Source organism: Patiria miniata, unplaced genomic scaffold (assembly GCF_015706575.1).
Source record: "Patiria miniata isolate m_02_andy unplaced genomic scaffold, ASM1570657v1 HiC_scaffold_14, whole genome shotgun sequence".
Taxonomy (NCBI): domain Eukaryota; kingdom Metazoa; phylum Echinodermata; class Asteroidea; order Valvatida; family Asterinidae; genus Patiria; species Patiria miniata.
This window is the reverse complement of record NW_024037052.1, coordinates 10931095-10957581: the sequence shown is the minus strand read 5'-3', so window position 1 is coordinate 10957581 and position 26487 is coordinate 10931095. Positions and strand designations below refer to the sequence as shown.

General features: G+C 41.7%; 1 protein-coding gene across 1 annotated transcript in view; it reads right to left on the bottom strand.

Annotated features, from left to right (window-relative positions):
• Positions 1-26487, bottom strand: part of LOC119722043 (cytoplasmic dynein 2 intermediate chain 1-like) — a 244618-nt gene that overhangs the window by 108611 nt on the left and 109520 nt on the right. The window contains exons 12-14 of the mRNA XM_038192032.1: positions 9531-9625; positions 8599-8725; positions 3210-3286 (exon numbers count right to left, since the gene is read on the bottom strand). Of these exons, the coding sequence (XP_038047960.1) occupies positions 3210-3286; positions 8599-8725; positions 9531-9625 (299 nt within the window). The remainder of the gene's footprint in view (positions 1-3209; positions 3287-8598; positions 8726-9530; positions 9626-26487) is intronic.

Sequence of the window (26487 nt, the reverse complement as noted above, 5' to 3'; positions counted from 1 at the left end):
CAGGACGGAGCCCAGATCCCATGATGGTATCAGCTTCCTGGTAGGAGGCCAATCATTAAACATACCACGTATCATGTGAGAAATTGACGTATTAGATGAAGTTGTGCCATCACGGAAACCCTGATGAAGGACACCAATAGCCGATCTGTAGCCCTTAATTGTTGAAATTTGAAGGCCTGAATTGAAAAGGTGAAGAAAGAAATCCCCAATCGAGGTTACAGATGCAGAACGGGGATTGACAGCTCGCTCCTCGCACCATTGGAAGGAGACTTTGAGAGCATCCAGGCACAAAGATGGAGAGTGGATGGATCCGGATGCAGAATGTGAGACCTCGGTTGTGATGGGAGGTCTGGCCGGTTGGGAAGTATGAGGGGCGAGTGAACAAGGAGATCCAGAAGGCAAGGGAACCATGGCTGTCATGGCCAAAATGGGGCTATGAGGACTACTCTGAATAGCTCCATTTCTATCTTTGTCAGGACCCATTGTATGAGAGAGATCGGAGGGAAGGCATATGCATGGATTCCTGTCCAGTCGAAGCTGAGGGCATCTACCTTCCATGCCAAAGGATGAGTGTGACGGGTGCAAAAGGTTGGAAGCTGGTTGTTCTGGTGGGATGCGAAAAGGTCCACATGTGGTGTTCCGAGTAAGTTGAAGATGTGTTTGACTACAGGAGGGTGGAGAGACCATTCTGTTGGAGAGACGCGACCCCTGGAAAGGGCGTCGGCGAGGGTATTATTCTTCTTCCCGGCCAGATGGGTGGCTTGAAGAGATATTTGGCGAGGAATGCACCAGCTGAGTAGCTCCCAAGTGGCCAGGCAGAGAGACGGAGAGTGAGTTCCCCCCTGACGGTTGATGTATGACACTACAGTAGAGTTGTCTGATTTGACCAGAACTAGTTTGTTGAGGACTTTGGACACGAGGAAAAGTAGAGCCTTGTACACTGCCAGGAAACTGAAGGATCTTACCCACTTCTGTCATCGTAAGATTAGCCCGTTGGACAAGGGAGAGACTATCTTCATCCACTGTCTGGCCCGAGGAAAAAGAAGACCTTGAAGGTGATCTCGAACGTGTGTGTCGGCTTCGATGACAAGAATCCGACCGTGAGTAATCACGATCATGACGAGAAGAACGATGTCTGCACCGATGTCTGAGCGGGACCGCGCACGAGACCGAGAACAGCCCCAAATCACGGCGATGTCTCCCCGCCGTGGAGCAGTTGGTGTGTTCACCGAAGCATTGCGGAGAACTGAGTCTTTGTCCTTGAGTGAAAGGTACGCCATGATCTCTCAAAGAATGTGGAGAATTACCCTGATAAGGTGTGTAATGGTGTGAAAATCCCTTCAGAAAAGTCTGGGAAAAAACCCGTGGGTAATAGGCTGGAACACTGTGTGGATACGGAGTGTGTGTATTGTGGTCGAATTGACGAGGATCATTCGGGAAAAAGGACCACGTGTGAGACTCCGAATGATGAGGAAAATCTCGCCAAGATTCGCTCGGAAAACTAGGTTGTGAATACGAACCCGTAGTAGAAGTATGGCTGAATGAAGATGGTGGCGGTGGTGCCCCTAGCCTCTGTGACCTGGCGGGGCTAGTCGGATTACTGAGGGACCTTTGGGTGTCAAACGCCAAGCCCCGCTGTCCCGCCTGCACATGCGAGTCGACCTGTTGTTCTGAAGCGTGCATGTGCTCCTGTAGACTGCCGTAAGTATGCAGGATTTGTCGGGGAGTGGCCGTAACTCTCGTTGGAGAAGTGTTTGTCCCCGAAGAATTTCCAACTGCCGAACCCAGGAGATTGGACCCAGTCATTGCTGAGGAATTATCACGCTTGGATTGACTTGAGGGTGACTTTCCGGTAGAATGGCTTGAGCTAGAAACAGTTTTCTTTTTGGTCTTGGCGGAGTCCGCCATTTTGTAAGCACAGCGAGAACAGCTAAAAATGTACGTCTTTACACTACGAGTCGCTGAAAAAACTAGGACGAGCTATTACGTTACAGGGTCCTTTGGGGGCATGGGGCATGCAGTGGACAATGAGGGTGTGGCTTGGGCGCTATTCTTTTCAGTTTTCAGCGAATGTTTGTGCGCATGCGCGCTGAAATGCAAATGTAGGTAAACAGAGGTGAGGTGTTTTCTGTAATGGAATTCCCCAACGCCAGTATTTTACTAACGCTGGTTGGCTGACCAGCGTTGGAAAAATACACATTTTCTTGATAATGCCAGCACAGTTAGCACACCAGGAGCCACGATTTTACAGGATGCTTTAGACTGTCATTCCCTAACAGTCCAGTAAGGTATTGCGTATAATTAGATAATTTTTTTTTTTTGATGTTTGCAAATGTTGTATCTTCCCTTCAAATGTTAAATATTTTTTGACACTTCGCCGAGATTTACTGCACGCCAAGCACCAACGATGTGAATGGACATCACCCGTGCACCAGCGGGCGACCAAAATTTTCATCTGTGCTGAATGGTAGTCAGTCTAGCTTCCAGACGCGCAATTACAAAATTACAACACCGTCTGCAAATGGTGCCCGACTAAATTTAGTGCAAAATATATGGGAGCCCCGAGAGGCCATATAAAGCTTATACTCGATCGTAACCCCATCTAAAAACACGTTAAAATTGTGCAGCAGCAGGATTCCAGTCAAATCAGTGAGTTTGGCGGTTTTGAGACATAACCTTACATTGAAATAAAAACTTTTTATTTTTGCCGACATCCATGGCTACGGCGACGCGCGCGCATACCAGAAACCGGAGACTTTTTTTTGGCATTACGATGGTTAGAACAAAACTATTCCACTTTCAATGGAAATCTAAATGAAGATGCATTTTCACTTTTTTTTGTCAAAAGTATGTCTAACTGAGCTGAAATTCCATCAGGTTAATTTGTTTAATAACCTGCTTCAGATTTATTGTGTTCTTGTACCTTGAATCGGCCAAAACACTTTTTTGCAAATGGTGTCCATTACCTTTGAGTGTAATTCCAGTTCATAAACTGCTTTTATTTGGTTTGTATCCAAATTCCAACAAAAGGCAGGTTGCTAAACAGGACCTACATTGTAGTCTAGTATACTTATTTTGTTCGGCACCCTAAAAAAACCACACATGGACTGGTAAACTGAAAAAATATATAACCCTTCAAGATCCTCAGCCATAGATAAAATTAAAACTGAAGTGGGAGTCAGACAAAAACCAAATAAATTTGTACCTACCACTTTTGGTCTGGAATACACTGTCAGTAATAGATTGCTTTGAACTGGATGAAACTGGGCATGTGTTGCATATCGCCCTAAGGATATCATAAACACAAAAATACAATCAAATTTAGCTGCAGTGTTAACTTCTTTTATATATAATCCAGCCTTTCTCATCAAGACATTTTCTTGCAACATACATTTGTTTTCTTCAAATATGCCAAACAGGAAAACTGACAAGTTCCATTGTTATTATTATTTAAGTTGAACAAAGAAAAACCCTGCTTAACTCAATTCCTTTGTTCAACTTTAAAAGCAAATTATAATGCATCTTGTCAGTTTCCCTTTGTGTTTCATTTCAAACAAAAGGAAAAAAGCAACTACAGTGTGTCCTTTAATATGGTGCATGAAAAAAATCACCAAATTCTCCCAATTGATTTCAAATTGTATAGAAGTGTGATGTATTCAACCTTGTCTATTAATACTCCCATTCCCATTAAAATATGTTGATGCAACCAGAGATACAGCTCTTAAAATGCAGTATACTTTCACCCAATTCCAATCATGCACTATGGCCATTGGGAAGATGTGGCTCTCCATGTTCTGAAGATTATTGTTTTTATAGTGATCAACATGCACTCTTACTGCCAAAATGTAATAAAACATGCACTTGCAAATCCCCAAAACACCTGGAGGTCTATGTGGTCAAATCTCAGACAAGTGGTCCACGGACCACATCTGTCGCCCTTTTCAGCAGTTGAACCCTATAATTGTGTTTTGTGTTCTTAAAGTCAAATTGTGTGCATTTTAAAACAATGACCTAAAATGACCCCTAGATGACCTTTGACCTCCAATTTTGGAAGGCTTGTGATGAAACCCGACCCAATGAGTACTCCAGCCAAGTTACATTAAAATCCATCAAATTCTGTAGACAAAGACACATATGAGGCATATTTGAACAATGATTTCTAATTACCCTACATGACCTTTGACCACAGTAATCCAATGAAGAATTGAGTATTTCCACCCATGGGTTACTGCATCCAAGTTTCTCATCAAAATTCATGAAAGCATGTAGAAGTTATACATTTTTTTTCACAAACTGAACCTTAAAACTCTGAATCGCATCATGATTGACCTTATTTGACCTTTGACTTACACAGTTGACCTGAAGTATATTCCACATTACCTTTACTAGTCAACGACCATTGTGTCCAAGTTTCATGGAATTCTGGCAAATACTTGGGCAATGAGAGTAATTTGAGAACATTTTACATAAACTTTAACATTTGGACATACGGACAACGGTCATACGGACAACGGTCATACGGACAACGGTCATACGGACAACGGTCATATGGACAACGGTCATACAGCCGTACAGAATTTAGGACTGGTAAGAGTCTCCCGAAACATTCCTTTGGGCGACACAAACACTAATGTCACCAAATTAATCTATAAACAATGACATGACAAAAGGCCACACAGGAAAGAACTGAATTTGATATTGAACCCCCAAATGTGATAACTATTTTATTAATCATCAAAAGTTTTGATGTGTTCACTTTCAATGCAATATGGGGAGGATTCCTTTGAACATTATCTTTAGAATATCATTTTGGGAAAGGCATAGCATAGAACATCAGCCATGGCATTATGTGCTAAACAACATGGAAGAATATAATGGTCATGCAATTAAACCAGGCACGGTTCTGTAGATCCAATATTTTAGGGGGGATAGAATCTTTGTACGTTACGCCACTATATCTATTCTTAAGATTCTTTTTGGCTGTTACAGCCTTTGTTTTTGTTAAGATTTTTTGTGTCTCTTGTTTTTTCTTTTTCAGCCATTTGCCATAGCATCTGTACACGTTTTCATCGTGCATGGCACTTTGGGCTCAAAAAACAATCCGATTGCCTATACTTGGCACACACTTAGACCAGCACCTGCAGATGTATGCCGAACATTGATGTCATCATGACATCATCACTTGTCACGCGACGTCATAATAAACGTGCATATTTTGAAGGTCTATATCTCCAGAACGACAGGTCCGATTTGGTTGAAAGTTGGTACGGTATGAACCTAGACTGGGAAGTGTTATAGATGAAAATGTAAGTGATGTCACGATGACGTCATAACATGACATGTTACATCATATTAAAAGTGCATATATTTAAGGCTTATATCTACAGAGCGACAGGTCCGATTTGGGTTGAAAGTTGATATGTTATGTACCTAGTAACGGTCAAAATACTTCCACTGCCCAAACTATAATAGTGAAGCCGCCATGGCTTGCTGTCGAAGGCGGGAAGGGAGGCTAAAGGTAGGGTTGGGGATAATAATAATAATAATAATAATAACTGGATTTATAGAGCGCCAAATTGCCAAAGGATACAAGGCGCTGAAACAAAGAAAGAAGAACTACAGAAAGAACAACAGAAAAACAACAAGGGCGTACGACCAGCTATGGTGTGGGGAAAAAATGGGTTTTGAGAGCCTTCTTGAAGGTTGGCACAGTACAGTTTCTGATAGGGATGGGTAGACTATTCCACAATCGGGGAGCAGCAATAGAGAAGGCCCGATCACCCGCGAGTTTATTTGTCCTCTGAACAACAAGAGATTTCCCATGAGAAGAGCGAAGGGAGTGAGACCCGGTTCGATGGGAATGATGGAAGGGGATTAGGATTCAGGATGATGTGCCAAGGTGTAGGGGTCGGCAAAAAAAAGTCAACAAATGTCCTTACAAATACATGTGTACATGGGATAGCCGTCACCAGGTTATGGGGAAGTTTTCCATTGTTAGTGTAATTAGGACCTAGTTGTGGGGACTTTTTGCAGCCCCCACAGCCAACCAATATCACCCACAAACCCGTCAGAACGCCTAGGCCACTTGCTAAAATCTCCCCCCGAAAAATGGGGTAAATTAGTGTGCATGTGCGACTTCTGCAGGCAATTACGGTCCATTTTCAGTCCCACACATACTAACACAACAAAGAGCTGACCAGTGAAATTGCACAAAAGTGTTGCTGCATCTTTTGTATTACTGGAAGAAATTTGAGAGTTTGCTTCAGAATCAGAGTTTGCTTCGGAACCACTATGAATTGTTTGAATTGAATTGAAAGAGTTGGAACTGTCTCTGAGTATTCTGGTAGTGGTGTTATTCAATTTAAGAGGGGGGGAGCATATTTCTAAATCTGGGGGAATGTAATGGTTTTGTGCCAAAGTTATACAGTAAGGTGTCTCTCCTAGTTTCAAGGCTAGAAATACCTAGAACGTCCAAAGCATTGGAGTAACTGTGATACTGATGAGAGCCTAACACAGGGGTGTGAGTGGAGTAAAAAAAAAAGGGCCCCGGAAAACTTTTGAAATGTAGATGCTCTGTGGTGCATTTTAAAGCCTCCTGGCATGCCTGGGCCAACTATTGGTTGAAAATGTTTTGCAATTTATGCATGTTTTTAAGTTAACTTTTCCTTCATATTGGCTTGAAACTGCCTAAATGGCCAACTTGTATATGAAAACTGGGAAATTCAACCACGTTTTCCATATTTCAACTCTTTACTGCAGATGATACACATCGTCATCGCGTGTCCCGGCTTCTAATCGAGTCGCCTAATTTCTGCCCATTCCATTAACCATGTGTTCCATCCAAATTCATTTCCATGGATTCGTAACCTGAGGATCGGTCTTGTCAATGTCCGTATCAAACTCCGAACCTCTTTGGATAATAACACATTTGTGTTGCACTGACATCTTGCGGAATTAATAATGTCAAAATACGTTCGAAACATTTGAAACGACACACTAACGTACGTATCAGCATTCAGCGGAATACACGCAGCAGGCCTGGATGCGTGCATGCAAAGAAATGCACACATGAACTTTGCCCCGCATGATGCCCTCTATCGGCGCGGCACAGCGACAATTTACTAGTCTTATTTCAAGGCTATATATTTGCAACAAGACGATTATTTTGGAGATCATCGCGTGTCACTACATGCATAGACACAGGAACGGCCGCAAAGAGTCCCAACGCGCTTCATGGCGCATGTGTGATTCATATTTATCTGCAGCCAATCACAGCGCAATGACTGTTGGTTCCCCGGATGCTGTTTACATGTTGTCTACAATACATTGTACACACGCGGCTTTGAGCTGAAAAATGCATGCACATGGCATCGTATAGTACACACGTACATATGTACATTGAATACTCACTTGCACGCACACCAGAGCTACGTGTATGTTATAGAGAGCGGATCGCGTGCGTTCAGCGGCGGCGGAAAATAAAATAAACGGAAATAAAATCAATGCTTACGCACGGGGGAAATTTGGACCATCGGAAGAAAAAAAGCGGAAAACAAAATGTGGCACGCTGAACAAAAAAGCGGAAATCCGCTAAATAGCGGAGATTTCACACCCCTGCTAACATAATGCGACAAGCACCTTTTTGTACATTTTTCAATTCTATAAGCCAGTTGTTTACTTATCAAGGTATGCCAGACTTGGCTGGCATACTCTAAAACTGGTCTGATGCAGCATATGAAGACCGAAATGACCCTACACCATACCCAAGCCCCCACTCCAACCCCTATCCCCACCCCGCCCCACCCCATTCCACCTTCCCACACACATCCCTACCCAACCCCTTACTCCCACCCCTACTCCAACCTTATAAAACTAAAAGATCAAACCAGAAGCACATGCCCATACACATGAATGCTCCCCCCAAATTACACACATACAATGTAGTACATTGGAAATTAATGCCTACATGTACATGTTATACCAGCATATGTACATGCACATGTTACATGTACATTTAACAATTAAAAACTAAAAAAATTACTGCAATTAAATTAACCTAATAAGAAGTTATAGAGATGATTCATGTTAACTGCATTTCCTTTTTTTCCCAAATCAGCAAGAACCAAAACCTTCAACATTGTAATCTGAATGCGGACGGCCGGACAGACGGACATGTCGGCCAGACGAATGTCAGCAAGGGCGGACGGACGGGTGGACAGACGGATGGAAATTGGTATTACATAGGCTCACATCTGCTTCGCAGCTCACCAATAAATACTATAAAAATTATAATAATTGTCTGTAAAATAATAAATCACGAGAGGAAAGAAAATACAAAGCAATTCACTATGATTCACATAATCTTTTACAGATATATGCCAAAGTGAGGTAAAGACCAAGTCTCAGCAAAGTCTGGCCTTATGATTGAATGTAGTTTATGCTACGTGACCTTTCAGTCTGTATTGACCTCTCAAGTTCTCCAATGGATCCTGAGATTTTAATGGTGTCTTTTTTTCCAGTAAACACGCACACAGAAAGACCACATTTTCTTCCACTTGGATTTTTCACAAAACCAACAACAATATAAAACCGTTTTACCTTTTAAGATTGAAAGATGTGAATAAAGCCTTGTGTATCCTTCACTGAACGGTATTTTGCATTGGTTGTTTTGAAGATTACTCTTCCTGTCACAAGAAATGTCTTCCTCAAGGATAGCACTCATCACCTTGTTAAAAATCAAGAATGCACAAGTGTCATAAAATACCAGTATCTCAATAACAGCAAACACAATAGAATCCGTCATGGTCTGATGGTAATAACAATTAATAATAATAATTAACATTTATAAAACACCCGAAATGCATAGTGTGCTCTTAGGCGCTGTACACATTAAAAAGATAAAGTAATTACAATAGAAATATGTTTTAAAAGGTGAACGTGTAGATCAATACACAAAAGTACATTATCAATCCAGTGAGGAAAAATTAGCCATTAAGAACCCATTTTTTTTAGCATTAAGCCATTAAAAAACATTTTGTTTTTATTTACATACATTATAAACCCAGCCATTGGCTGAGCAAAAACAACAAAAGGTCTGGCCCAAGACCTCAACAAAGTGCATCCTATGAAATCAGTAACACACTTTTGCCATGTAACCTCAATCCTCCAAATTCATCCACTTTGGCAAAGAGGATTTTGAAGGATACAGGGCAGTTAGGGTAAACAAAAATACGTTATAAACCCAGCCAATACAAAAAAAACACCCCAAAACCAAAGAAAAAAAACAAAACCCATTATCACGCTTTACACGAACAATGGAAGCAGTTATTCTTTTTTCTCAAGCATAGCGCTTATTTCTGAAAGCGTAGCAGATGCTAGCGCTATTTAATAGAATTGATGGGACAAGAAAAGAAAAGATGGGATACTCTTTAATTGTTAGCAAAGAAGCTTCCAAAATTTCCCTTTGTGAGATTCATTGATTGTAATTTACGATTAGAAAATCTATTATGAATACTAAAGTAACACCTCACCTGAACAGCTTTTTCTAAGAACATAGACAGTCTTAATGAGTTGACCTTCACCAGTCCTATGTCCTCTTTGTTGACCCGATTGTCCTCAGCACATACTGGATAAAACACAAGTTTATGAAATTTTAACAACGCAAAAAATCTTCAACAACACAAACACTCATGCCACTCTTTTAACTGTGCATTGAAATTCCCCCCACCAACAGAAGTGTAGGCTGATTCTACAAGCAAACTACCAATAGAAAAATCCTAAATACCGGTATGCAATAATTATGTTCTTACAGTGGAGCTGCTGAGGTTCATTTTTGGCCAAAATTGTGCACTTTGTGGTAAAAGCATGAAATTTGGCCTGTGGGGTCAAAATGGGCTAGAAATCATTTTAAGATCGGGACCCATCATGGATCTTGCCCAATTTTAGGGCAGAGCTTGATTTTTTTTTAAAGGGGGTGCAAACAATGCAATCAAAAACTGTATCTGGGTCATTCCATGACAGACCAACGCACTTTTTTACCGCATGTCTTCCGATTTTGATAAAAATTGCTGTGCTTCTAGGTCCTGATGAGCAATGAATGCACACCAATTTTTAGCTCGATCCGACCTACCATGTGGTCAGGGCAGAAACCGCAAAAAATAGAAATTTTTAGAGAAAATACTACCCTTTTGGTAGAAATATGTCAAAACCACGTCAATTTTCATCGAATATATGCGAATTTGGTATCAAAATAATAAGAATTGCATGCTCAAATCAACTCTTTTGTCAAAATTAAATTTTGTGAAAAGGAGGTCACCTGACCTTTAATATGTTATTGTGACCTTTGACCCAATTTATGTAATAATGTATCATTCCAAAAATCAACGAAATGAAAATGACTTGATAGAGCATGTCTTCCTCTATCAGAATCTACTAAAAATCAATTGGGGTCTTCAAAATTTACAACTTTATCACTATTTTTGTACAGTTGGTGGGTTACAAATGAGTCAATTTATAGACTTTACATTAGAAATCCACCAACACAACTTACTATTCTGTTTCTAAAGCTACTTAAATTAATCTTGGTTTGGGAATTTCTCATGTTTAGGGCAGATGAGGTCTAACCAGACTCGTAATATAAATTATCAGCAGTGGCGCACCTAGGATTTGGCTTTTTTTTGGGGGGGGGGGGTGGTGGAGCTCATAGCTTTTTGTTGTCAAATTTCTGTAGAAGACTGAAAAAAAAAAATCAAACAAACAAATTGACAACCTTGGAGGGGGGTGGGTTCGAGCCCCCCCCCCCCCCCCCCCCCCCCCCCCCCCCCCCGGGTGCCACTGATAATTAGTTATCCCACAAGCGCGCTTGGAATAGTACCCTTAACAGTAACTGCTGATGACAATCAACTCTCAAGCATTCGACGTCAAGTTTGCTTGAAGATAAATTCGTTGGCCCACTTGCGCTCATGGAACACAGAATAATGTGGTGCGTCGGGTGGCATATGGGTCACAGCAGCATTGCATCGCTTCATATTCCAAGCGCGCTCATGGGATAACTAATTATCAGTGGCACCCCGGGGTGGCATGGGTGGGTGGGTGGGGCCTCAATTCAAAGCGCACTTGTGGGATAACTAATTATCAGTGTCACCGGGGGGGGGGGGGGGGGGGGGGGGTCGAGGGGCTGGAACCCCCCAACCCCCCCTCCAAGGTTGTCAATTTGTTTGTTTGATTTTTGGGTAATTTTTTTTTTCAATCTTCTACAGAAATTTGAAAAACAAATTATGAGCCCCCCCCCCCCCCCCCCCCACACACACACAAAAAGCAAAATCCTGAGTGCGCAACTGCTGATAATTTATATTATGAATCTGGTTATACCTCATCAGCCCTAAACATGAGAAATTCCCAAACCAAGATTAATTTAAGTAGCTTTAGAAACAGAATAGTAAGTTGTGTTGGTGGATTTCTAATGTAAAGTCTATAAATTGACTAATTTGTAACCTACCAACTGTACAAAAATAGTCATAAAGTTGTAAATTTTAAAGACCCCAATTGATTGACATGACTGACAAGACATGAGGTCAAAAAGTGCTTTGGTCTGACATTGAATGACCCATTTAACATCCATTTCCTTTGTTTTTTAATGCTTTGAAACAAACTTAAACATATCATATGGCATTCTGACACCTGTTACTTTCCACTCATTTTGAGGGCGTGGCCTAAATGTGCAAAACAGGCAGTATTCTTAGCAGTTTGATTCTAATATGGAAAAAGTCACTCGGTTTGGTGGTAAAATCCTGAAAATTGGCATGTCCAGCTGAAATGGGTTGAAAATAATTTTAAGAGGTGGACCCTTGGATCTTGCCCAGAGGTTGATTTTTCAAAAACGGAGTGCACAAAAAATGAAAACTCAGAAAACTGTATTTAAGAACCATTTTCCTTTGTTCTTCATACTTGAAATAATCTTAGACATGACATTGTTAGTCTTTTGACTTGCTGTTTAATATTTATGTCTAATAAACCGTAACGAATGAGTGAATGAATGAGAAATAACATTCTAACACTCTAACACTTGTTATTTTAACCCTTTTGTGGGCGTGGCCTCATTTTGGCCTAAACATGTAGAGGAGTTGGTATATTAGAGTAGCTTTATTCAAACAAGGTAATATCATCAAAGTGGAACAGCTATAGTGGAATATTTCACTTTGGACCACTTTTGTTGTGATGGCAGGCAACCATGTCAAATCAATCAGTCAAAGGATGGAGAAAAAAATCTAGGTGGATGTCACCCTTAATTTGGGCTCAAGTATACCTAATTTGCATAAATTGTTAATACCTGCCGTGTAATATATTTAGTCCAATATTTGGGTAAATTCTTTATTTTTAATTTTTTTTTTAATTTGGTGAATCAACTTATGCACCCTTACTTATACAACATTTTCTGAAGCCTATAAGTGACTGAATAATTATGAGGACATAGTAACGATAAAAAATGGCTACTTTATACTCACAATTGCGCGCATTTACCTTGTCTCCAGATATCTTCAAGTAGTCTTGCCAAACCTCAGTATTAATGAGCTTCAAATTCACCAAGATGCTTACTTGCACAGTTACCCTATTAAAACCTTAAAGAAAATCCTGTGAACAGTTATAACATTGTGATATATGGGCTAAATATCACAAAGTTATCATTGTTCACAGGATTTTTCATAAGGTTTTAATAGGGTAACTGTGCCAGTAAGCAATTTGGTGAATTTGAAGCTCATCAATACTGAGGTTTGGCAAGACTACTTGAAGATATCTGGAGGCAAGGTAAATGCGCGCAACTTTTGGGTATAAAAGTGGCCATTTTGGATCGTTACTATGTCCTCATAATTATTCAGTCACTTATATGCTTTAGAACATGTTATTGGAGTAAGAGTGAGTAAATAGAATCACCAAAGTAAAATTTTCAAAAAATAAAAACATAAAAAATATACCCATACATGGGAAAAAGTATAATGCATGACAGGTATTAAATATTTATGCAGATTAGGTATATTTAGGGTCAAAATTCATGATGGCATCCATCACATCTTGTTTGTTATGGTTCAAAGAATTGATCTAGAATGGATGCCTGCTATTACCAAAAATGCCATTATTTTCTAGAGCACTTTTCAACATTTGGCTGGCCTACTATCACTTTTGCTGGTGAAAACACACTTTCTGTATTGGACTATGCTTACCATACACTGTAAAGACAAGTTTACAAGGTTGCAAGAATTTTGCTGCCGGCCTATTAGAAGTGGATCTATATTTTAAAGTAGGGGGCTGAATATTTGCATAGAAATATCATTTTATTGGGTATGCGTGGTTACTTGGTACTTGGTATCTTGTACTTGGTTGGTTTCCTCCTGAAACATCCTCTAGGGATCTTGACTAGGAGGTCACCGGGAGGTGTCGGCATCTAGGTCTCGGTCATGATGTGGTTGTAGTAGTTGTCCCTAAAGGTCTTGTGCGTCAAAGAGTCAGTGATGTGTTGGGGCATGTCATTCCATAATTTAATTGTCCTTGGAGAAATGAGTTCTTGAATTCAGTTGAGGATGTTTGTACTATGTTGAATTGGTTGTTGTTCCCCCTCCTGGATCTCTGCATTTTTGGTTGAAGATAGTCTAAAGCATCGATGTCAACAGTGATGATCTTGGTGGGTTTACCTTCTGTCAGCTAACTTCCCCCATCAAGAGACGATAGCATGTTGGAGACACTACTCTGTCTGGTGTAATCTCCATGAACGAAGCGTGCAGCTCTGCGCTGAATTTTCTCAATCGCAGACTGATGACTGATTTTACAAGGGTTCCATGCTGCTACACCATATTCTAAGAGTGGCCGGACAAGTGTGAAATATAACCTTTCCTTTACGTTTTTAGAGCTCATGTAGACATTTCGTTTGATGAAGTTGAGGACTCTCGTTGCCTTGGTAACAGCATGCTGCATCTGATTTTCCCATCCCGAATCATGTTGGATTTTTATGCCCAGGTACGTGAATTCCTTAGTTGCTTCAAGACCCACTCCATCCAACTCATAGGCAGGTTCACCAGGGTTGCGTTTACGAGAGACTCGCATTGATTTAGATTTGCTCGCATTAAATCATATACCCACGTAGTAGCCCATCCAATGAGGTTGTCGAGGTCGACGTGCAGTAATTTCTCATCTTCATTGGTGTTGATCTGATGGTATATGAGGCAGTCGTCGGCAAATAGCCTGGTAACGCCCCTCACAGCTGATTGAATGTCGTTGATGAAAAGGAGGAACAAGTGTGGTCCCAACACAGTCCCCTGTGGCACACTGCTGAGAACTTTATGCCAGCTGGACAATTCACTGTTGACAACAACCCTCTGTAGCCGGTTGTTTAGGAATGCAGAGATCCAGTTTTTAATCTTGCCCCTGATGCGGTAATGGTCGATCTTCTGAAGGAGTTTCTGGTGTGGTTCTGTGTCGAAGGCCTTTGAAAAGTCCGACACTGCTACATCGGTGGTGATACCATTGTTGTGATTGCGGGCAAGATCATTGAAAGTTAAAATGAGTTGACTCTCTCATGAAAGTCCTCTACGGAAGGCATGCTAATTTTCAGATATAATTTGATGCTGATCAAGGTGCTTCAACAACTGACTGTCAACAATATGCTCCAGAAATTTGCAACACATTGAAGTTAGGGACACTGATCTATAATTAGCTGGATCAGACGTAGCACCCTTCTTGAACAAAGGGGTTATGTTGGCCTTTTTCCAATCTGCCGGCAGCTCACCTGTGTCCAAAGATTGTTGGAAGATGTGCGCAAGGATGGGGACGATTTCATCCCCAGCCAGTTTGAGGGCTCTATTTGATATTTGGTCTGGCCCAGCTGCTTTGGAGACATCCATTGATTTAATCAGTTTCAGAACACCTCCCACATACACTTTTATGTCAGGCATGTCAGGGTAACTACTGTCAGGCAAGCATGGTAACTGTGACGCTTCGTCTTTAGTAAAGATGCTACTGAATTGATTTGCTACAGCCTCGGCTTTCTCCTTGTCACCAGTTATGTCAACGTCGTTAACCTTGAGGACCTGAACACCAGAATTATTACGTGTCGTTGATCATCAATTTGTCATTTAACATCCAATTCCTTTCAGTCCTTGGGAGTTGGGTCTTTTGTTCAAAACGGTTCTCTGTAGTAGGTTCGTGTGCTTAGTCTATGGAAGAGTGTTATATTAAAGGGACAAAGGGAAACACAAAGCATTGTCCTCGGGAGTATACTAATTCAAGAGTGGGTGTGCACGCATGTTTATGCGTCACTGTGAAACGCATCTTTTTAATAAGTGTAATTTGTTGCGCTTCTTGAAAGATGTAAAACAAGTGGGTGCTTTTTTGGATTTCTTTTAAAATGTATACCGACTTACATGTAAAGTATATCAGACTATTTGCACGTGACAAAAATCACGATTTGGTTAAAAAAAAATCATGGTTGCAAGAAAGGTTTACGGCCAGTTAGTCCCGACAGTACTGCGAACTGCATACGCTACTACTGTGCAGTCAAGATATGGGCTATGCAACCTATAACGCATGCCCTCATGCGTCAAATTGAGACCAACATGACAAAAATGTACATGTTATTCTCATGTGATTTCAGATTTTCTAACTGTTCGAAATCACATGTTCCAGTATGCACTTCACATGTCCTACACATGCAGTTGTACACCCATACCTGTGCTAAATACATATGCTATTCACAGTGTGCGCACATTTTTATGCGTCACTGTGAAATGCGTTTAAGGAGTGCGTTCGATTACTTCCCCCAGCTTACTCTCGCCAGGCTCCTCGCGTGATGACAGACAGTTTCGTGCAAGAGCTGGAAAGTTGAACTTTGACATGACACTGAGGCTGCATCCGAATCAACTGTTTAGAGCTAGGTTTAGGTCCACGCCCATTGAAAATATGCGGGGATGCACTGACAATAGAAGTAGCCGTAGCTCTTTTCGGACACGGCCTCCGGCCACTGCTGGAGGTGCCCGCTGGACGTCACGTTGGCAGCCATGTTTATTGCATGGGATACTTACCCAAGTAACCTGCTCGGCGAGTCGGTTACTTGGGCCAGGCTCGAGTAAGCAAGAGAAGTCACGTGAGGTAAATCGAACGCTGTCGCGCTTGCACATATAAGCGCGGGGAAAGTAATCGAACGCACACACTCCATAAGTGTACTTTTTCGTGTTTCTTGAAAGATGTAAAATAAGTGTTGTTTTTTTTAGGATTTCATATCAACTTACTAAGTAAATCTGACTCAGTTGATGTCAGCAACGACTTTGAATTATTCCCCATATGTAGACAGTAACGGATGCCAAAAACAACAACAATTGTTTTAAATCTTTTCTATCAACACCTGTGATGTTCCTCGTACATGTACATGTAGTCCCAAAACACATAAATTAATAAATTAAATCTCAACCCGTTACTTTCATACAGATAGATAGCTTCACGTGTTAAGATAACTTATTCTCAGCATTCTAAAAGTCATCTCTTTGACAATGAATCAAGAAACGGTATTTAATTTTCTTTTTGTTTAAAGTTTGCGCTTGTCATGCCTATGTGGCCGTTTAATAACATCGTCAATCAATGAATGAAATTCTGTAAAGCAAATCGCCCCCAATCATGTGAATATTATACCCTGCACCTTTGACGATGTTCACCAGTCACAGCTCATGAAACATGCACTTACAATACCATTACAACGGCCGAAAGTTAAATTACAGTGTGCTAGATAAAGTGCCAATATGAACTCTCACTATGCATGTGCATAGTCCTTTTTTCAAGACAACAGTTTCCGCAGTTGTACGTAAGCTATGTACGCAAGTACGTGCACTTAGAGTTGTAATATTCCTTTCAGCCTTTAACAGAGGCTAACGTGCTGAATATATAATGTGACTGAATTCAAAAAGTGGAAGCTCGTGCAAGTGTTGAAGTGTGTGAGCGAGCGTGTGCTTAAACTGCACGGTACAGCCAAGCTTATTACCGTTAATGTAAAAAAAAAAGCGCATTTAGTAATTTTGCCGAGGATAATTAAAAAGAGTCAGGAGAGGATCAAAATGTTCTTTCTTTTAATAAATTGTACACCAGTTTTACAAAAGTTTGGAAGATCATCAATTATTTCCAACTTTTCAAAATCCACGGATCTGCAGAAGATTTTCATGCCTTAAAAATTGTTTAAAAAATGAAATTTTGGTTCAAATTTATGATATAAAATTACATGATGTTTTATCATGACTTCAGGTAGAATAACCTGTATACCACATACGTATCAGACTAAGTTCATACGCAATTTTGACCCATTTGGACTGATAGTTTTCTCAATATGAGACTTTGAAAAAGGCACCTTTATGATGACGTCACATGCACTACTTTATAACACTTGTCAATTGACATTTTTACATTGTGGTCTTGGTTTGTACCAAGTTTGAAGTCAATTCAATGTAAAGAAGTGTTAATTTTGGGAGTGGAATGAAATTGTAAATATTTAAAAAATCATAAAAAATCTACTGATGATGTCATGGTGACCGTAATTTCAGAATTTGAACAAGTAGCATTATCTAGCTATCACCAAGTTTCATGACAATCGGATCTTCTCTTACATCCGTTTAAAAAAAATCACATTGATTATGACGTCATGATGACGTCACACACTTTTAAAAATTTTGTGCAAATACCAATTACCTAACAAACCAAATACAACAAGAATTTTGAATTGTGCATGTAACGTTCGCGAGATATGGCCTCAAGGTCCAAAAATTCGAGTATTTACGTAAAATCGCATGATGACGTCATGATGATGTCACCTCATTTTTTTACCTGTAACACATCCCGGTTTACCCACATACCAAGTTTCCACCCAATCTGACCTACAGTTCTGTAGATATAGAACTTTAAAATATGCACATTTGTGATGACGTCACGTGACCCCTGATGGCGTAATCATGACGTCACTCTTTGGGACACAACTTTGCCTTAAGGACAATGCATATATGCTAAATTTGAATGATGTATGACAAAGAACAATGCCAAAAGTGGCGTGTACTCAAATCATGTACAAAGTCTATGGGATTTATGAAACAAAAAGAAGAAAGAAACAAGTCAGGTGTGTTTACAAACACAAATGCCCCGCAACCGTGACTGTTCCCATGACATAACACCACTCTTTTAACATCAACTTACATGTACCTTGGTCACATGGAACATTCATTGACAGCATTAGTGTCTTCTGTACGTTTTATAAGAATTAATCCCTAATCCCTATGATCTCAGAATAATACAAGATTTTTATTGTTTTAGCCACTGTGACCTTGACCCTTGACCTTTCGACCCCCAATGCGATAGGCCTATTTGGATTACCTAGAACGATCCACAAACCAAATTTGAAGTTCACATGTAAGGTATTTCTCAAGTTATCGCGCTGACAAAATTTCTTTTGTTTTAGCCACTGTGACCTTGACCCTTGACCTTTTGGCCCCAAATGCAATAGGCTTCTAAGGATTGCCAAGGACAATCCACAAACCAAATTTGACGTTCATATGCAAAGTATTTCTCAAGTTATCGCGCTGACAAAATGTCTATTGTTTCAGCCACTGTGACCTTGACCCTTGACCTTTTGGCCCCAAATGCAATAGGCTTCTTAGGATTACCAAGGACAATCCACAAACCAAATTTGACGTTCATATGTAGAGTATTTTTCAAGTTATCGCGCTGACAAAATTTCTATTGTTTCAGCCACTGTGACCTTGACCCTTGACCTTTCGGTCCCAAATGCAATAGCCTTCTTAGGATTACCAAGAATACACAAACCAAATTTGAAGTTCATATGTTTCTCAAGTTATCGCGCTGGAAAATTTCTTTTGTTTTAGTCACTGTGACCTTGACCCTTGACCTTTCGGCCCCAAATGCAATAGGCTTCTTAGGATTACCAAGAACAATACACAAACCAAATTTGAAGTTCATATGTTAAGTATTTCTCAAGTTATCGCGCTGACAAAATTTCTTTTGTGTTAGTCACTGTGACCTTGACCCTCGACCTTTCGGCCCCAAATGCAAAAGGGTTCTTAGGATTACCAAGAACAATACACAAACCAAATTTAAAGTTCATATGTTAAGTATTTCTCAAGTTATCGCACTGACAAGATTTGTCCGGACACACACACATACACACCCAGACTTGTTTCACATACCTAGTGTGGACTTTCCTTTCTTTTCGTGTAGTTAAGGAACACCAGTGGAAAAACTCATTTTTCTCAAACTGTGAAAACTCTTACAACCCAATTTTTTTTCAATGATTCCCTTTAGTGTTTCTCTTCATTCTGCTACAGATAAACCTAATCCAAAAATGCCTCTAAACCTGTTTTCCAGAAATGGGGAAACACTGTGTGGACGTGGGCAAGTCCACACTTCGTCGCTGCTACCTACATTATGTGGACGTCTTTTGTTCGGAAGTCCACACTGCGTATGTAAGACAAGCTCACACCCCGTCTTTTTTTACTATACGCCTGAGGACAACTATTGTGTTTTCCTTTGTCCCTCTAATATAACACTTTTCCATAGGCTAAGCACATAACCGTACAATCGAGGACCGGTTTTAACAATAGGCACCGTCGTCCGAGGGTCAAAGGCTCCTTTGTGCTCCTTTTGTTGTCTGTCCTCGAGCGTAATACAATACAAGAGCACCCACACACACATCCACCCACCCCCTCTCAAATTTGTATCCTTGTGGAGACATTCCTTTGTTCTCGTGTAGTAAAGTGTTCAATTTTGTTTATTATGCATGCCAATAAAGGTCCCAGGCATGAGCCTGAAATTGGGGAACACCATAGGGCAAGTCAAAATTGTCTGACTGTACTGCAATCACCGAAACTCGTTGAGACCAACCTGATAAGTAAGACCGAAACCATTTGAATGCACTATCAGAAATTCCAATCTTTAAAGAAAGAAGTTTCAAAAGCATATTGTGGTCAATTGTATCGAATGCTAGTCTAGTCTAGCATAACCAGGAGTGTCACCTGCTGCTTACTCATGTTGATCAGAATGTCGTTATGTACCTTATGTAAAGCAGTTTCTGTGCTATGTTGTTTTCTATAAGCAGACTGATAAGTTGGATACAATGAGTGAGACACCATATGTTCGTTAATCTGTTCAACCACAGCCCTCTCAGCCAGTTTGGATACAAAACTGAGGATACTTATTGGTCTGTAATTACTCAGAACACAATCCGATCCTGGATTCTTTAATAATGGTGACACAAGGGCCTGTTTCCAACTGTTGGGAAAAACACCGGTTTGAAGTGATATGATAACCATGCTTGTCAAAGTAGGCAAAACAACATCCAAACAGCCTAATAAAAGTTTAGCAGGAATTGGGTCAAGGCTGCAAGATTTGACACACATACTATGAATCAAATTCCTGAAATCCACACAACTATAAGTTCACTATAAAATCAAGAGAACTTCTGAATATTTTGGGCAGTAAAGCTACTATTCATCATCGTGTTATAATTGGAAGAAAATGCACTATCCAATCTGGACCGGATGGCACTAATTTTCGTTTGAAAAAAAATACCAAAAGAATTAGCCAATGAGTAAGAACCACCATTAACAGGAAGGGACATCTTTTTCTTTGCAAATAATGGATTTGTCACTTTTATAAGATGGAATTTTTGCGTCGGGTGATATAAATCAAATTAGGTTTTGCCCTTCACCGATGTTTAAACACTGTATACTCAGTGTGTTACCTCCCGAGTGAAAGTTGGAAAAATCACTCGGGTGGGACTCGAACCCACGACCTCCTGCTTTCTAGTGCAGATGTCTTACCACTTGACTTCACCGAGCATCGGTGAAGGGCAAAACCTAATTTGATTTATATCACCTGATGCAAAAATTCCATCTTATAATAGTTTATGCAGTACCTGCTGCTATGTACATCAGATTCAAACCAGCCAACCGATCCCGTTAGCTCGGTGGTCGAGTGGTAAGACATCTGCACTAGAAAGTAGGAGGTCGTGGGTTCGAGTCCCACCCGAGTGATTTTTTCCAACTTTCACTCGGGAGGTAACACACTGAGTATACAGTGTTTAAACGTCGGTGAAGTGCAAAACCTAATTTAATTTGTGACTTTGAACAATTGCTCTCGATTATTGCCATGCATATGAATTATGTTTGTGTAGAATTCACTTTGCGCCTTCGTAGCATTCGACTGTTTCTTGTGCAACCTGAAGTCGGTATCAGTTTGTGAGTCTCCATTTCCTTTCAGCTTGCCTCCTTTGTCTTTTTGATTCCTTCAAATCTTGACTGAACCGAGGTACCCGGAGACGGACAACCACGGTCTTTTTCTGCAAAGGTGCATGGCGATCCAAAACAGTCTTTAGTGTACTAACACAACAAGAACCCCCAAACTATGGTGTTTGGGTGTCGAGGGGACTACTTACCTGTTGACCCTATAAATGCATATTTCCTTAACTATGTAAATTAACCGCTAAAGTAAAGAATTGATATAGCGTGCCACAACGCCCTCCTGCACCAGCGCCCACAATAGTCAGAGCCCCCGCCATTATCGTCCTCTTTCTTTAGCACGAGTGAATCACACCAAAGGAGGAGCCCACTGTGGGGAAAGGCGGGCGGGACGGTCCAACAGGTAAGTAGTCCCCTCGTGGACAACCAAACACCATAGTTTGGGGGTTGTCCACTTCGTTTCCTACTTACCTGTTGCACCTATAAATGCATAGACTGGCACCGAAATTGGTGGTGGGAGTGAGCTGCAATTGAGTCAAAGAAGGACACACAAATAAGGATTCCCCTCTTGGACTACAAATAGGACCATTTATAAACTAATATGAGCCTTGCTCACCCTACTGTTGAGTTGTTGGTACAACAGCCTGGGTTGAGACCTCTTTGGAGAGTTGTCTGTGGGCAGCTGATGGCATGGTGGCTGACATTGTCACCCGCCCGGCCCGCCCCTCTGTTAAGAGGATATCTCTCAGGTAACGTGACAAAAAAGTTGTTGCTGTTTTCCAGCGTGCTGCCTGCATTATATCTTCCACAGGAACACCCTGTAATAGTGCCCATGATGTTGTGACCGCCCTCGTGTCATGAGCATTAACCGTCTGACGGAACTCGTTCAGAGGACTGTCTGGCATTTGGGATCGGATAGCTTTAACTATCCGTCGAGAAATTGTGTCACGAGATGCTGGGCAGTGGGGAGTAGTTGAAGTTATGAACAGTTGAGACTCCCCAACCCAGATAGCTTTCGTGCGAGCTATATGCCATTTTACAGCTCTAAGTGGGCACTATATCTTATCTTCGGGGACTGAAGATAATGATTTCAATTTGGGAACAAAGATTTCTGGTGGCTGGAAGTTAGGAGACTGGTTTTTAGTACGGAAAGTACTTCGAGGGATGAGACGTAATCCGTGCGGCTCCCATCTTATGTGTCCCTCGTCCAGGGTCAAAGCATGGAGCTCGCTCCATCTCCTAGCTGTTGCAGCAGCGAGGAGGAAAGCCACCTTCACTGACAAATCCAACAAGGGTACCGTCGCAAGAGGTTCATAGGGAGGGTTTGCCAGAGTACATAGGACCTCTCCTAAATCTCATGCTGGGATAAGTTTACGTTAAGGAGGACGCTTTGTAAACATGCCCTTGAGCAGTTGACATAGTGCAAGGTTGTTTGATGCAGAGGAGCTTTCTTGAAAACTTTCTTGCACTGCAGCAATGGCTGACCTCGTGTCGCACCACTTACAAAAAAGTCGGAGTCGGCTATCATATGTCTTCCTTGCAGACGATCTCCGGCCACAGGCTGCCAAGACGGCAGCTTCTTCTGAAAGGCCTGCTGTTCGCATGGAAAGCTGGACAATAGCCAACATGTCAGGCGTAGTGACCCCGGATCGGGGTGGTTTCATTTGGACCGGGCTGTCTCAGTATATCTGGTCTCTGTGGGAGGATGATGGGTTGATGAACCAGCAACTTGATCATCATTTGGAAACAGGTTTGTTGAGGCCAAAATGGTGCTATGAGCATCACCTTGCAGGGTTCCTTCCATATCTTATGCAGTACCCTCAAGAGAATTGAGATCGGTGGGCATGCATATGCGTACATGCCTGTCCAGTTGATTGTTAAGGCATTGACTGCCCAGGCTTTGGGATCCACAACTCGAGTGCTGTATACCTACAATTGGTTGTTCATCGATGATGTGAACTGATCTATGTTGGGACCAACCATTAGATTGAACAGTGTTTGGACAACTTTCGGATGTAGTTGCCATTCTGTTGGAAGGATCTTACATCTGGACAGTGTGTTCGCAGTGACATTCAACCTGCCTGGTATGTGACATGCCAGGAGAGTTACGTTGTGATCTATTCACCAAAGGAGTAGCTTCCAAGTCTGGAAGCACAACTGGGGTGAACGTGTTCCTTCTTGGCGATTTATGTAGGCCACTACAGTTGAGTTGTCGGATTGCACCATTACAACCTTCTGTTCGACTAGGTTGATGAGCTGAGATAAGGCTCTGCGAACTGCAAGGATTTCCAGAACATTGATGTGGAAATCTAGTTTGTCTGGCATCCAAAGAACTGACACTTGCTGTGACTGCAGATGCGGGCCCCAACCCATGTTGGATGCATCTGTCGTAACAGTCACGGTGGGAAGTGGAGGAGGAAACGGCAAACCTTGCCTCAGGTTGCTCCAAATTGTCCACCAATGAATGTGGGGGATGATTGGCTTCAGTATTGGTATATTTCTTTACAAAGGATGTTGACTGGGTCGAAAGTGAGCCAAAAGATACCTCTGAATTGGTCTCATCCTCAGGAGACACTGTGGGACTAGATTGACCAGACTGGTTATTAGGCCCAGCAGTTGTAGCTAGGCCACTGCTGGTGCTGATTGAGCTGTCAGGAACAGCATGGCGCACTCCTGAACATTGTGTATTCGTTTGTTCGAAGGGTAAGCTGTTACCAGGTCGATTTCTGCCCCTAGAAAAGACGGCGTCTGGGTGGGGACCAGATGTGACTTTTCGAAGTTTATCAGAAAACCTAACCTTGTTATCAAGTCGACAGTTACTTTTATTTGAAGGACTGTCGAACTTCCTCTTCGGACCTGCCTACGATTAACCAATCGTCTAGGTAGAGGAATACCCTTGGTGATGTTGAGAGACCAAACAGAAGAGTGAGTAACTCGAAAATTGTATTTTTGTACTGAAAACGAAGGTATTTGCAGTGTTCCTTGCAAATGGGTACGTAAAGATAAGCAATCTGCAGATCTATTGATGCAGCCCAAGATGGTGTTGGGATAGAATTTGGCAGGGTCTCCATTTGGAACCGCCGTGGACGAATAAACCTGTCCTATTCAGAATAGGATGCCACTCACCTTCCTTCTTCTTGGGTGTAAGGAAGAATGTCGACATGGAACCTGATGTTTCTACTGGGCTTTGTACCGGTTGAATTGCTTGTTTTGATAGCAGGGTTTTTATTTCTTTCACCAATGCCCTCCGCTGTTCTCTGTCTGATGGAACAGGGGTGGGACGTGAAAACATTACCGATGGAGGAGTGCTTGTAAACTCCAGGCAGTATCCCTGTGTGACTGTCTGAAGCACCCACCCATCGGTGCAAAAGTGGGCCCAAGTCCCCCCGAATTGCCTTAAGCGGCCCCCCACGGGCCCAATGAGGGGGCCATGGGTGGAGAACCAGAGTCACCGACGCCATCCCCGACCCACTCTAGAAAACTTCTGGTGGGAGGGAAACCGCGTGTTGCGACCTCTTGAGGTTGGCCAGCCAAAACTCTGTCCAGGAGTTGTCTGCGATGTTGTTGTGGTTGTTGCTGGTGTTGATCGAGCCACAGTGGTTGACAGGGTAGACTTGGGTGTCCGAAAGGAGGGCAAAGGTTTTCTTAACCCTTTGGACCTATTCGAAGTAGTCGGGACTTGGCTGTTGGTTGTGACTTCTTCTGAGGGGCCTGTAAATTAATACGGTCTGTTGCTTCTAGACGTTTGGCTTCGGCCCTCATCATCGTTTGGAACTGATCCGTAAACAAATCCTTGCTCCATAAAGGAAGGGCCTCCATGCATCTTCTTGCCCCTTCTGAAGGGAAGAAGGCCGTTTCTAGTATATTGGAATGTCTGGAGACTGTCACAAGTACAGAGACCCTAGCAAATTGGTCTAGGATGATGCGTAATCCATCCCCTAGACACTGAAAGGCGTTTACAGCCATTGCAGGAGAAACACTGGAACTGGAATCACACGCAGTAACCAAATATTCCGATAATAGAAGCATAAATGAAGTCGTTTGCAGACCCATGCGGGATGCTGCATCAACCTTATGTAATGCTTCTTCAAGCTTGTTCCGGACAGGATCGGCAAAGGGAGCTTTGCCGATGTGATTGTTTCCCTGTATCTGCCGCCATCTTGTCCTTTGCATTGTCTGGGATAACCGGAACTGTTAAAAATTCTTCCGTATCCTGCTTTGGAACACGAAAGGCATAACATGCTGCCTTGGCAAAAGGTTGCCACTTTTTCTGACCAGCTATTGCTTTAAGACGGTTAGAAAAAACTCTGTCCACTGGGAATTCCAGAAAGGTTGACTTCGGGGAATCCCGTTCTGGTACACCTGTACGTTTCTTAAAACTAGGCCGTGTACCTTGTGACGATTCTGACTATTTGGGAATGGGAACCTTTAATATACGAACCATATCCCACATCACTTCACAAAATCTATTATCGGTAGTCTCATAAGGATGACTCCCCATAGAATCCACGTCATATGGCCAATCCATCGAAGATGGACCCGGCCGGGACTCGAAGCAACACTCAGGTGTTGCCTCTTGTGTATCTCACGTATGTTTCATCCCCATAGACCGTGCGTGCATTTAGTTCGTCTTCTCACGCATGCGCTTCCTTCACGTCGTCGACATGCAAACAGCGCTAGCAGACGACGCACTGAACGATTTTCTGGTTTTCATGTCTTAAAATGTATCCTTCTAAAACGTACTACAAAGATGATTCAAACCAAAAATTATCAGTAGACCAAGTAAAAAAAGATATATATTGTCTCTACAGTGTGGTAACGGCGCTAAAAACTTTTTCAAATATATAAAAAAATATGTTTTTATGGACAAAACCTTACAAAATGAAACAGAAAAACATCGTTCGTTTTTGAGTTTTGGTTTACACATTTTGACAATATGCCGGGTTTACATCAGATCAGCCGTAGTACCATCGGAAAGGATGATAGATTATCTTCATGTCATAGGCGATCAAATGTAAGAAATAGTCATTTTTTCGAGTAAACCCCTTTTGAAAGCTTCGTGCACAAATAGACTGGTCTCCAGTGCCCTCTATGATCGTACTTAACTGCAATTCAGGGGCGGGAACCAGTCAGTTGTAAATCGTTTCAGCTATGTATACATTTCCAACGCCTCGAAAGTACAGTTCAGAGATTACAAACGGAGCGTGGCGTGGCTAGC